This window comes from Metopolophium dirhodum, chromosome 2 (assembly GCF_019925205.1).
Source record: "Metopolophium dirhodum isolate CAU chromosome 2, ASM1992520v1, whole genome shotgun sequence".
NCBI classification, from domain to species: Eukaryota; Metazoa; Arthropoda; class Insecta; order Hemiptera; family Aphididae; genus Metopolophium; species Metopolophium dirhodum.
The window spans coordinates 30,883,811-30,899,282 of record NC_083561.1 but is presented as its reverse complement, the minus strand read 5'-3'; the positions used below and the strand labels follow the sequence as shown (position 1 = coordinate 30,899,282).

At 31.5% G+C, this 15,472-nt stretch overlaps 1 protein-coding gene across 1 annotated transcript in view; it reads right to left on the bottom strand.

Moving 5' to 3' along the window:
• Positions 1-2,045: 2,045 nt before the first annotated feature.
• LOC132938895 (protein vestigial) overlaps positions 2,046-15,472 on the bottom strand; it is a 37,518-nt gene continuing 24,091 nt past the window's right edge. The window contains exons 5-6 of the mRNA XM_061005885.1: positions 13,625-13,857; positions 2,046-3,654 (exon numbers count right to left, since the gene is read on the bottom strand). Coding sequence (XP_060861868.1) covers positions 3,605-3,654; positions 13,625-13,857 — 283 coding nt within the window. The 3' untranslated portion in view covers positions 2,046-3,604. The remainder of the gene's footprint in view (positions 3,655-13,624; positions 13,858-15,472) is intronic.

Genomic DNA, 15,472 nt, shown 5'->3' with positions numbered 1-15,472 from the left:
TTCTTCGGGTTACTATCGTATTCGTCTCTATCTATCTCTCTCGTAAAGTCGTAAGATGTAACCCACCAAATTCACCTACCATCTAGAATCTTCTCCATATTATATACTATTAACGCCTTATAATTCTTAGTTCCATTTCCCAATATTTCCATCACAGCCTTATTGGTTTACTGTACACACAAGTGTTCAATGTTACCTGCAAGATACTGAATTCTTGATATCTCGGAAGTGATTTTTCCAATCAATTTTAAATGGAATTTTTAGATTTTCCAAAAGAGCTTAACTTGTACGTCTATGGTCTATACTATAGAAGCACTTGTTACACCATTTTTTTTACTATCCTTCTCTGTATACCCATAGGCGCAACTAGAAGCCAAACACTGGGGGTGCTAAAATTATGCAGATGAAACAGACCCGTGGGGGCTACGCCCCCACACCCCCAAGTACCATACTTAAATTTTATTATTACTATAACCAATCTTAAATGCACTGTAAACACATAACCATACTAATATTTAAGTATCTACAGTAGTACAGTCTACACAGTAATATACATTAGGTATATGTTACCTATATTATTAGGTAATTCAAATAATAACCAAGTACAAACAGGTAAAAAAATATTAGTAACTGATGTCAGGGCGACGTGGTCCAGTAGCCAATGAACCTAAGTCAGCTAAATCAGAAGACAACCCAATGTTTAAACTTAACTGTGGCAATTCATCATGTTCTTCAAAATAAAACATTTGAAAAAAACTTGTTAATTATAAAATTCTAACAAATAAAGTGGCCTATTCCATTAAAACTAAAAAATGTAGTAGTTAATTAGTATTATTTATAGTAAATATAAATCATAAATGCTAAATTGACTTACTTTGGTATACATTTTTTTCAATAAAAATAAAAATGTATTCCCTCTAATGTTTTTATGAAATAGGCCTTTATTGTGCAGAGCGCCTCAATTATTTTACTATATTATAGGTACCTGGAAGCGCTGCTGTAATAATTAATTCACAAGATGAACTTTGACAAGAGGTTCCCGGGTCATCAATATTTTCATCTTCTGTAGAGTGATTATTTTTTTGGGGTTTCTTTTTATTCATATTAAAAATATTAAACATTTTAAAATTTATAATACTTAACACACTTCACAGTTCACATTAACATAAGGGAACGAAATATTTATTAAAATCATAGAAATGCGTATACACTATAATATGAGTTTGATAAACAAAATATGGCGTTTGTGTGTATCAATCGAACAATAACATTTGGCGGCTGATCGAATAAACTACTAAGTGACAATATTCTATAAATAAACTACTGGGTTTATCGTCTTATCACTTATCTGTTATCTAAAACCTTTATATTTTTAAATGATATCAAAATTACAGACGGCTGACTGAATAATTTGTTATCTAATCTATGACTGAAACGATTTTCGATTCACGGCTATAGATACTGTCTAGTATATAATATCTATTGCCGTGTCCGTGTGTCGATTACATACCTACCTAATATTTCATATAACCAATTATAATTATAATCATCATAAACAATTTGTGTTTCCGTTAAAAACGTCAAATAAAAAAAACGTTATGTTGTTTTACAACATATCCAACTTTTTTTCATACGATTTTTCCAATTTTGGTGTTTTTGATCTGGGGGTGCTAAATTAAAGGCTGGGGGTGCTGAAGCACCCCCAAGCACCCCCCTAGTTGCGCCTATGTGTATACCATAACTATATAGTACCTATAATATATATATATTATATAATATTAACTATTCAATGTTAACCTGTTTATACATGCATATTCGATCGATTCATCCACGACACTTATACTCTTTGCAGTTAATAATTTATTATTATTGCCAATTAATTCTCATCGATTAACTATAATTATAGATATAACAAAATATTATTGAACGGAAAAATATTGAATATAGGGAAAATAGAGAAATATAATATTGTATTAAATATGCAGTATAGGATACAGGTATTTTTGTGTTGTTTGTAAATAAAATAAAAACATACAGTCATGACGTATTTTGCAGGTATTTCATACGGTTCAGTATTTTATTGATCTCGTATCTACGTTTGGGATACATATTTTATATTTGTTCAACATTTATATCATAAGTAAAAGTCTTAATAATTATATTTATACAATTACGATAGTATACCTTTGGTAGGTTATCAATTATTATATATTAATATATACGATAATAATAATATCCGAGTAAATATCATATAATATTTTCTATAATATTATATAGGAACCTACTCTAACATTGCACATCAACACACGATTCTAACAGTTTACAAAGTATAATAATAATAATATAATAATATAAAATGAAATATCTTATGTAAATTATGAAATACATTTAATTAAACGGATTCGTTAAAAAGTGTATACAAATAAAAAATAACACTACTAAATTATTATATATATATAGTGAGTAATGTGAGTATAACTATTAGAATTATTATAATAATAATTTAACATTATATTGTAATATTATGAGTATAGATTATTAGGACATGAATATATATATTATACATATATATATTTTAATCTATATTTGTTTACCTTCATACAGAGTGTCTCTAGTCAGTTTTGTGATCGTCCTACTTTTGTGAAATAATAAATATAATAGGTATAATATGTTAATCAAACATACTTCTACAGCATATTTGCGGCATAAAATAAAATGTGTACCTATTTATTTATTATTCATCTATTTTTTTTTTTATTTAATTTTCCAACCATTCTGGAGGCCGAGGATCGTACGAAAAGCGTTTTGACATGCTCGTTAGTCGTTGGACATAGTAAAAATCAAAAAAATTAGACATTTGAAAAGTTGTTGAGTTATTGACCGAGACCGCAGAAGCGTCGAGACACCCATGTACTAGCTATGTGTAATAAATTATTATAGCATTTGAAAAAAATTATAGATTTTTTAAAATTTAGATATCCGTATTTTTTGATATCGTTTTTTGTAATTTAGTCAAATTTTGTATTGTTATTCATAAACGAGCAGTATAATTTATATCTTGTGTAATAATCAGTTGCTAGTAATAAAATATAATTATAATAATTTAATTTAAATATATTTAGTTGGAAAATATAACTGCCAATAACCCAGATTTTGGGATACCCGCTAAATGAAAATCTGGTGATCATATTAATTACTAGCACTACTTATAATATACCTATTGCTTATAATTTGTAAATAACTTCTAGTTACGCTACATCAAACAACACGGCTTATATAATTATAATACACACGTTTTTTCAAAGCAAAATTATTCAATATGGCGTTTATCGTCGTGATCTTAATTTCATATTAATAATAATTAATAACTATTATCGTAATATATCGTATTATCGTCTTTAAATAATTGTTCTGATACATAGGTACCCAAGACTAATTATGTTAGGTGTTAAGAATATAGAAAATGGTGTTACACATTCGCTGAGGTGTTTACTGTTGAGTATAACTATTAATATTTTTTATATACGTAAAAACCACTTATTCAATATTAACAACGGAAGAATGATATTTTACCGAAATTTAACAAACATTCTCATCAAAACATTTAAAACCAATATAGATCTTTGGACGTTTCTTGTACTTGAGCTTCTAGACCTGCAATCACAAAAAATAAACAAAATTACAAAAAGCTGCGATTCATATGTCATAAAATCGTCAGCAATATCATTGTGGTGAATTGAAAATTTATGATAGTATTATAGTTTAAAAAAAAAACCAAAACATATTATCAACACACACTTGACACAAAGATACAAAGTACATAAATTAGAAATATAATATAAACAATACATTTCTACAAGTCAAGTAAAATGTAACAGTATTTTCCCATAAAGCATTTATAGACTTAATTTTTTTTATGAAGTATTTTTCGAATGTTTTTTAAATTTATGTTCTACTACTGTCAGCTGGAAAAAAATGTTATTTCATACGGAGGAAATATTTCTAAGTGCATATGTGTCTTCATTTTTTTCTTACATGTATATACGTACGAGGTGGGGGGGAGGTCGAGTCGTACAATATATAAGTAACATTAATAATAATATATGCCTTCATCTTTGGCCTCTATTAAATATTGTAAGATAATACGAGATGAAATGAAAATACAAAAACGAATATTTAGAAAAAATCGTATTTTATTAAATGTGTATTATTTTTTGAAATAACTGACATTCGCTTCGTCACATTTCTGCTTACGTGAAATATCAGTTTTCCACTTCGTCCATATATTATACGAAGAATTTAGTCGATTGATTTTTTTTTCCATCCAAACAGCTCACAGTTGTATTATTTGTATTTATATATATAAAAAAAAAAAACTATGAGTAATATACGGCGGGCTGTCGAACTGTCATATAATCTGATATATATATTTTTTTATTTCTCAAAGTTATTAATTTATATTTGCCGCTAATAATTCAGTGTTTTCATTTGAATTACTTACATTATAATTTGTATTTTGTTTTGCATTTTTCGACTGTGATTTATAGTCTCGTATTGTGTGTATGTGTTTATATATATTTTAATGTGCGGAATAATTATAGATACACCTGTTATATCCCAAACAGCGTTGGTATTGAAATTTGGCTGTAGACACGGAATTTGATTACTATATAAACTAATGCGTGAAAAGTGCCAAGAGAATATAAAGATAAATAGCGATTCGCCCATTACGCAGCGGTTCTGCCAACCAAATTTGTAAATTTATTGATTGGGACAGTACCATTGAGCCGTGGAATTTTAATACGATTGTGCCGATAGGTTAAACCGATAATTTGCTACAATATTATTGTAATATATCAGCTAGTTAACACACAACAAAACTTGTTGGACACATAATATATTATAACCAAAAATAGGTAGTTAGGTATATATACAATTAAAAAATCACTAAATAATTGTTATTTATATATGATAACTATATAAGTATAATATCAATTTGTTTTTCGATAGTCAAATTTTCGGTTTTAATTTGTTTTTGCAGTATGACATGTATAACTTGATGTAGTAATTTATGACTCCTATTAGGGATTGTCGTAAATATTTTTAGTTTTTTCTAACTTTTTTGATTATTAATTTCTTATTATACAATAGGCGATAGCGAATAGGTATGCATGTAATAATGTCTCGGTGTACGGGCTCGACTCATAACTACTAACCTACCTACGGATGTTACAATAGTTAAAGTTTAAAAGTTGTGTTTTAATATTATGACGTATAATTTCTACGCACGGGTAGAACAATAAAAAGTTGTTTTTTTTTTTTTGTTAATATTTTATTTTATATTAAGTACCTATCTGGGTACAGTCCGCTGAATCATGACCGAAAACATTAATTTATTATTTGCCAATTTTTGGAAAAATTTAAATCAGTCATTATAACAGTTTTAAATTTGTATCATACAAATTATTATTTGGTATATTATTATATCACCGATACATTCATTTAATAGGATATAATAAGTTTGTATAGCTACCTGCTTACAATAAACATGTAGTTTAATGATAAACCCAATTGTATAATATATTATTTTTAAGTGCATCATAACAATTACAAGGTACCTATTATATACCTAAACTATTCTTTTCGTTTAAATTTATTTAATGAATTTTAATTTTAAATGATTGTGTAACTATATTATTTTACATTAAGGGTGCGGCTCCAGTCGGCTTTGTTAAGAATCAAAATTAATGTAGATTTGACCAATCAAAACATAAATTTCGTTTATTTTAACATTTTTAAATATATTTAGATTCCCTATCATAAAATAAATCTTAAGGGGGGCTTGCAGTCGATGAAAAACAGTGGTTTCTTGGCCCATAAGCCAGACAAAACTGAAGGAATTTGGTTTGACGGATTCAAATTTTTTAATCCGATTTTCATTGATTACCAAGTTTACTAGGTTTCCGTCGAGGTGATTTTGAATATCTATTTTTACAGTTGTGATATCCATGAATAAAAACATGATATTTTTGTATTTATATTAACACATTAATATACAATTATGGCACTAGCAATAATTGGAATATTCAAAATCGCCTAGACGAATACCTAATAAACTTGTTAATCAATCATAATCCGTTTTCAAAATTGAAATTCGTCAAACCAAATTTCTCCTGTTTTGTCTGGCTGTTTGGTCTAAAAACCCCTTTTTTCATCGACTGGAGCCCCCTTAGAGTGCAGTAAAAATATGTTAACAAATTATCAAAATTCAATAAAGCTTAAACGAAACTATAAACGCATAAAACAATCGACGACAATGATAAAAATATAGGTATAACGCGTAATATACGTATATTGTATCTATACATACATGCAGTGTACCTGAAAATATTTTAGTTCGTTTGTGGTGCTATGTGATGGACTGTATATAGCGAAGACTATATTAGTATATTATATTATATAATATAACAATTCATTAAATCATTAGGTAGGTATACAAACATGTGCATGCACATAGTATATTACATATTATAATATAATATACATACATACACATATTATATATACCATTCCAAACACGGTCTTGTTTCGTTTTTCATTTGCGAAACGAAATTTCGCTCGTTAATATAATACACATTTACGTGCTGTGTACCTACAAGCGAGTGGGGTGATGGGGTGGTGAGGTGCCGACGAGAAGTCAAGGGAAGTGTGTGTGTATATATATATATATATACTGCAGAGATAGCGCATTATACAGTTGTGACGAGGGGTGGGGAGGTATACCCGTATATAATAATATACGTTTTTGAGCGGAGTCTGTGACGACGACGACGACGACGACTGTTATATGTATATATACTGACAGGAAAGTTTATGATATATATATATGCAATATACATGTATAGTAAGAACGCGCGTATATATATAGCGATGTAGGAGAGTCGAAGGGTTTTATTAAAACGGGGGAAATAGAGGGAAAGAGAGACACAGAGACAAAGACGGAATGAGAGACCGTCGAGAGGGAGTGGTTGAGTTATGGGAAGAATTTAAAGCCGCGTCGTTTCGTTCCACGCGCGACGAGGGTTACTATATATACCTATCGTAATATGTAAGGTCCGGGAGGATTCAGCGCATGCGCCCGGGCGAGAGAGTGTATATATGACGGTGTGGCGGGTCAAAGTGTGGCCTGGGGAGGGACTCTCGGAACCCGCGAGATGCAGAGCGGGCGAATGGGGAAAAACTTTGGGATACCACCGCGCCGCACCACGTACGGTTTCTCTTTTTCCGCGTGTTCGTTGCCGGCGGCGTAATGGAGTAATCTGTATTTTTGCGATTTCCGGACTACAGAAGATGAGAGACAGAGAAAAACACGGCATATAACAACAATATTAAAAAAAATATAATCCAGTGATAAAAAGTAAGGGTATAAAAAGTATCCCATCCTAATTATACATTTATAAATACCTATGTATGCTCAATAATATACAGTTATCTGCTATAGTGACTACAAAGTAAGTAAATTAGTGTTTTAGGCGTAAACATAAATCGTGAAATGAGAGACAATAATAATATTATAGATTTACACAACTAACTGGATATGATGGTATATACATCAAAGAAACGTACATAGAGGTATATTATAATGTAAAAATGTGTAACGCGTATCTACGTTGTTGGTTATTTTTATTTATACATTTTACCTAATTCAAATTTACAGTGGTATTTTTGCGCATCTATACCGATACATCATGACGGTATAAAAATTAAAAACTGAACATTATTTTATACAAACGATGCGGAGGAGAAAAAAATAGTAACAGGTAAAGTTCGTTAAGGTCGTAGGTTACATCCCATAGTTATAATTAGAATGTCGCACGATCGCAATGGAAAACGATTGATTGGTATTTTAACTGTACCGCGACGGTGAGCCCGCGAAGTGAATGCAATTATATATATTGTATAGGTAGGTGTATATTCTTATAAATACAGCGTCCTATAGTGTACTTTGGAGCTGGCAATATATTATAATCTATATAGCTGTTAGCTAGGCGGTATACAGTATACACACACAACTCTCGCGTGCACTGTACTCGGCTACAAATGGGTACCGGGTATATAGCATAATAATATATATTATTATATTATATTAACATGTGCGTGTGTGCGTGCACATTTTGGCATTTATATATGACCACGGTTGCCTTGGTAACGTTGCCCGACCGTGTAGGTGTGGTCATTCCGAACCAATGACACGGCTCGCTCGTGTACCGCATATACCCCTCGTGAGATCGATATAATAATAATATACATATATACGCTATTTGCTTTCTGATGTGCGTGTACACGCATAGGTAACTGCGGTTGTTGCAGCCGATGGACGCGGTCACGCGACGCGCTTTCAAGTCATGTTTTTGCGTTTCCTCTATACACATAATATATATAAGTACCTACATCATAATATATATATTACATGGGTGTTATCGTAATATAATACGCTATAGGGACTCTGCAGCCCACTGCACGCCAACCCCTTTCAGATGTTTTGTCTAAAATGCTTGTATAATAATTTAATACACATCATAATAAATGCCTGCAGAAGTAATTTTTTTTAAACTTTTATGTATTACAATTTTTTTTTAATTACCATGGCAATAAATTATATTCACTGAAATAAAAATTGCAATATTTTTTTATGTAATAGAGTGATAACTGATAAGTATAGAAACAGTGAAACCTTCAAATACCAGATACTCTTGGTCGCTGAATTTTCTCCGCGATGTGGAGGTTTTCACAATTCAGAGTGTTATGTTTGTATAGTAAATTTGTAAGTTTGTTCCCAAAATAAGTAAACTATTTTGAGGTGTTTGCTATTTAAAGGTGTTAGGGGAGGTTTCGATATAATAGGTACGTAGATATTATATTATATAAGGATATTTTCCCATTTATAATTTTTTTAAATCAAGATCTCTATAACTTTAACCATGGTAAGACGTATGTGTTATTTACTGTTATCTATTATACCTACAAAATTTTTAAAAAAAATCCCGAAAATATTCAAGTCTTAGCGAATGGTGAAGTGTTTTTATTTTTTTTTTATAATTGTGTAATAACTATGATAAAATTATTAGGTACTTAAGTAATATTGAATATTTCAATTTTTTTATTATTATAATATATTATATAGCTTTATGGTGTACATACAACGAAAGCTTAAATAAATAGTTTTACATATTATATAAGTTTTATATATTTTGTTGATTTTATATAAATGCGAGCTATAACTTATAAATTCTGACAACTCTCCCCAGGATTACATATCAAAATATAAACTATACAAAGTATAACAGTTTGTTACTGTTATTAAACCTATATCTAAAAAAATATATACTACCTACATAAAAAATATTAAGCGTCTGTTAGTACTTAGGAATTTTGGAAACCAAAAAAGCTATTGAAGCTTATACACATATTAGGTTCAGACGTTCAGTTGATGCTCCAATCGAATTTTGCTTTAGTTGGATGCAGTGAAAAAAAATTGTTTTCGGGCATTAAAGCGTTTGCCAGATCAGTTATATAGTCAATATAAAATTAACACTATTGATTTTATTTAAAAATTAAAAATAAAATATTCATGATTATTTTACAAGCACCTATTCGCAAGAGATTTGGAAGGACGCGATTCTCACACAATATTTAGTATTTACTTAGGGTTTAAAGATCATACTAAATTTAGAGAAAATATCTTCATTGTTTAAATGTTTTGAAACATTAGGTACCTTAATATACATAAATATTAAATTAGGGGGACGGAGTGGCCGGTGGACTAAGGCGTCGGATGTGACGCACACCGGCACTGGTTCAAACCTCGGTTTACGGGTGGCATTTTTCTTTGGGCAAGTCATGGTATCCGGAGACAAGTGCCACCACCCGGGCATGGCAGATACCCACGGGTGCCAACTAAAAAATCTGCCAAAACCAAAACACATGTGTTTACTAACCTACAGTTTCTCCCCTACAGACAAAAACAAAAAACAAACAGCTAATGGCCATAGTTGTCGGGCTTCACGATCAATAAAAAAAAAAAAAACATTACATTTATTTTATTTTGTTTAATTTGTACCTACTTCAATTTATTATTCATAAACAAAATCTAACTTACTAAGTCTATGTAACTCACCGAAAGTAGAAACAATTCTCACTGTCCTCAATAGTCATTATTAATGGGAAAAATTGATTACCAAGCCTAATAATGTCGAATTAAATTGATTCAACTAAAAAGTACGAGTAAAAGTGTACGAGCACAATTAATGTTCCACATTATACTAAATAAATTATTATGTCCTCGGCCGAGTTTCTTTAGTAATTCTCGAAAGGCTATATTAAAGACTGTGGTTCATTTTCCACCCCTATTTATCTGACATTTCAGACAACCGAGTTGTTAATTAATTACACAGAGAATTACCTACGTTTCCGCATGCATTACATTTATATTGTATACGTTTGCACAACGATGAACGTGATAAATATATAGATGTTGTTCAACTTTAAAGAGAAATTAAATAGGTATATCCGCTTTAAGCGCTTAACACAGAAAAGAAAGTGCAAAATTAAAAATAGTTTTTTATGTAGCTATATTAATTATTATTATTGTTATTGTTTTTCCAATCAAAAATAATTATAGTTGCAATTGCAATTGCAAATACGTTAACATATGTATATTATATTATCTAAACCTAATAAAATATTTTATTCGTTTTTAGTATTAATTATGGTTGTATATTATATTCACTTGATCCACAGATATTCTGTGTACCCAGTATCTAGTACTTGATGTTTAAACATATGTCTATATTAATAGAATAATGCTGTAGATTTAAAATGCTACTCGAGGTATAAAAAAATATCAATTGATGCGTGATAATGAGAACATAATGGTGGTGGGTGGGCTAAAGTGGACGAAAAGTTTTAAATGTGAGTACGATCGCGGGATGATAATACTATTGATTATAATAGTAATAATACTATAATAGCTGATGAATTCAAAAATAGTCGTAGTACCCAAAATAAATAATAATACAGCTACAAGCAAGGTGAAACTTTTTTTCGTGGTACCTACATGACTTTAAAATTCACCTACATAATTACTATCTATAATATATTCAGATATTCTTATATCCTCATCCCTTTACAGTTGATTCATTTATATATAAATATGCCAAATTATATTGAGACGCGATAGTACCTATACTATTATAGTGTATAATTGATGTACAAGTTACAATATAGTAGGTAGGCAGGTAAATATAGTAGGTTCGTTAGGAACTGATTAACGCTCCGAGAGTACATCATTATTGTACATTAATTATACATAATATATATATATATATATATATAATATAATATAGGTAGCGAACATCGCGCAGCAGTTTCTACATTTCTGCGTGCATTTCGCTCCGGTGCGCATCAAGACGACTGCAGTTTGTTGCAGTTGCAGTTTAATGTGCGGCGAGCGCGCGCGCGCGTTTGCGTGTTTATCAAAATGAGATTATTATACGTCTAGAGATGGCGGCCGCGATGTAGGTCTTTAGTTCAATTAACTTTATATGGACGATATGATGACGTGCCTGGCAGTTTCAAATCGGTCGTCAGCAATGCAGTTGGTCACGTGACCTGAAGTCCGTGAGCCGACTCGTTTTTTTCACATATATATTATTATTATCTATATATATTATACGCGCGCACGCTTTATCATTATTCTTTTCGCATCGGTTCTCCGGTTTAACTGAAACCAAGGCAATTGCTAAATTATCGTCCATTGTGTCTGTATATACCTATATAATATATATTATAACCGCGGCCTTCTGTCCTACCGCGCTGCAGTGGCGACGATACATACACGTCGGCTATATGGTTATAATAATAACCTATGCGATATAATATTATATATATTGATATATACATGTTATGGGTACATACATAAAATACTTAAACAATTTTTTTTCATATATTGTGTACACTTATACGATTATATGTTTATTCGGTTTATTGTTTATATTATACTTTATGACGCCGTTTTTTAAATTTCATAATATTATTTTTATAAAGCCCATTCGCCGACTAGATGTATATATATAATATATAATATATAGGCATTAGGCAAACGTTTCTATTTTCTACATAATATAATGGCTGGGAAGCACACTACAAATACATACGCGTGTATACACGCTCAAGTAACGATGCCGACAATCTCCTTTGTTGCCACTTGTATATATAAATATATGCTATATGCAATGCTGCGCATTGTGCACATTTATATTTTTGGTCTCGACACCTGCGAAGTTTTTCAGACAAACAGGAAAAAAAATATTATATTGTCTCTGGTCATAGATGCTCGCGTATATATATGAATATAATATGGAGGATGTAATAATTTTTTCAAACATTAATTATGGTGGTTGATTACGTTCCTTTTTTTTGTCGAGACGTCAAACCTGCTGCCGGTTGAAGTTCAACTCATGAATTATTATTGTGGATGTTATATTTTTTTTAATAAATGGCCGTTAAATAATTGTTATTTTGATGGCAATGGTTACTCACATCTTATATAATATTACACGGGACCGTAGGTAACATACAATCAAATATGTATATGTATGTAACATGTACCTAAGAATATTGTGTATATATAAATATGTTATGTATATTTTATTATTTTGCGCATACGAAGTATAATACATATTTCATATCCAAGCTATACTGCTGGGTGCCTCGTAAGGATATTTCTAATACTCAGATATATATATTATATAACTATTAATTATTAGGTTGAACGTTTTGTTTGTTTAGTTAGGTTAGGAGTATCATAGTCGTTGAATACATATTTTTCCAAAGCTTTCAATGTTTTCGTATTTAAATATCCACCACGAACTACAATATGCACAGCAGTGTACCTACCGATAACCTTTGCCTATAAACTAAGTATACGTCTTCTAGCAGTTCTAAGTACCTACCTATAAACTCATTTCCACATGCATATATGATATATAAGTATATAAAAAATCCACAGAGGACCAATATATAGTAGATGCACCGATAAAATATTATATAAATATTATGATATCCGATAATATTAGTTTATTACCACTGTCCACTGATAATAAATAATAATAAATTATTTATTTATAATCAATGCTTTACGAGTAATAACTAATAACTACAATATTTTTATTGTATTCTGTTATTTATTTCCAGTACATACCTTTCACTATGTCTATTATATTTAGTTTGTTCATAATTTTCTGCAGGGCACAATACATATAAAGCAGAATTCTCTACAGCTAAGTCGTCTGTCGTGCCGTGTTCCTTCTATCGTATTCCGTTCATACCATGGTATAATTCACTAACAATGACCTACCGCGGGAAATGTATAGAGCTCAACTCTGTATAGCTGAACATGTCATGACACGACAGAAGATCTGCCTGTGAACCCGGATTAACACGCTGTTATCTTGATAAACAGTTGGTATACACAGGTATTGTAGTATAGAAACACATAAATTATCAGTACTATAAATATTATTACATCATAGATATATATCACATTATTTATGATTATTATTACCTGGAACAGTGGGATATGACGAGTAAGACGCACCAGTATCCAAGGCCGGATGATGGGCGCTGTTGGGCCACGGTTCCATGCCAGCTTTGCCGTGATACTGGTGTGGATGTGGGTGACTAGATGGTGGAGGTGGCGGTGGCGGCGGTGGCGCCAGTCTCGAAGTCGGTGGCGGTAGTAGTAGGCTGCCGTACTGGGCGGCCATGTTATGGTGGTGATGGTATTCGTGCACAGCCCTGCGACAAAAAAAAGCACGCGATTAAGTAGTAGGTTTAATTGGCGTTATCGAATTTAAATATTATTATAAATCAGGTACTTATGATATAAGTGTAAGTATACTGCAGTGGACGATTTGAGAGATTGTTGGTATAGTCGACATTATAAAAAAAAAAACCATCTAGATTGACGGTAAAATAAACACTATACCCACTGGTTACTATATACCATAGATACTAGGTGCCTATACTAATACATTTAGTTTCGTTCCTTAATAATTTCGACAAATTGATAATGCTATAATAGGTACCTACATCGTATTATTATCTCGTGATGTTCTTTGTTTATTGTTTAATACAATAATACCTATATGTATATTATAATATGTATTTTAATTTTTAGTCAAATAATATATGTAGAACTTATAAAAGTAGTTTGTTTATTATACTATAGGTGCCTACAAGTACCTTATTATGTTTGTTTGAGGTAAAAACTGATGTCACTCAGGACTAAAAAATACACTATAGGGGCTTTAAACATTTTACATTTAACATGCTGACAACTTTGTTGCCTAGTATAATATAGGTACTACAATAGCAAAAATATCTACTGTCATTAAATATGTATACACTGCAAAGTGAATCTAATTTAAACGCAAAACACAGAAATAGAAACTAAAGAGAAATCTTTTATTAAAATTTTAATTAAAATACAATAACATATAGCATGTTTTTATAAAATTAGACTCATGGGATAATAAATGTTCTGTGTTAAAATAATTCTTCATTAGCTATTACCATGTATGGCATGTAAATAAACGTAATAAAACGTGCCATTTACAAAAAATTTAACAGCTCTAAGTAAACTACACGATTCAGATACATATACATATTATATAACCATAATGTTATAAATATCATGAAAAATCGAAAGAAAATTTACCAATGCAATACTAATGTCATACTGGAGTGAAAGTATAATATTAAATTATTTTTGTGAAGAATACGCGAAGATATCGAGGCCATCGAACGGAAAACCACTACCTGGAAATCGGACAGGTGATGATGGAGGGTCTTGAAACAAGGCCCCCTACCCACAGGCTCATCCCAAACGTCGACAGGTGGGAGGGGCATACGGTGTCCAGGGTACAGTTGACCTTTCATATGACCCTGCAGGCGTTAACTGGACACGGGTGCTTTCAACAGAACTTGCATCGCATGGGTAGGGCCGTCAGACTCCACTGCATACACTGTCCTTGTTTATCGGACACGACTGAGCACACGGTGTTTCATTGCCCGCAGTGGGACGGGCTAAGAGCAGACTTCGGTACGCGCCTGGGACGTCCACTGGCTATTCTGCAGACACATGCCAAACATCCTCTGCGGTCCTGTCTTCGAGGGTCTTCCTACCGACCCAGCAGAGAAGGCAAACGTTCTGCGGGACGCCGAAGAAACGTTTCGGCTTTTTTATCCGATGGTGTAAAACATAATGACAGTGAAAGAGGAAGAAGAGAGCGCAAGACAAGCGCCGAGGGAAGGTGTCGGGGGCCTTCCCGTAGGAGTCTGTCTTCCGCCGCTAGCACGAGATTACAAGAGTGGCGGGCACACTCCGGCTTGCGAAATGGAAACTCAATAC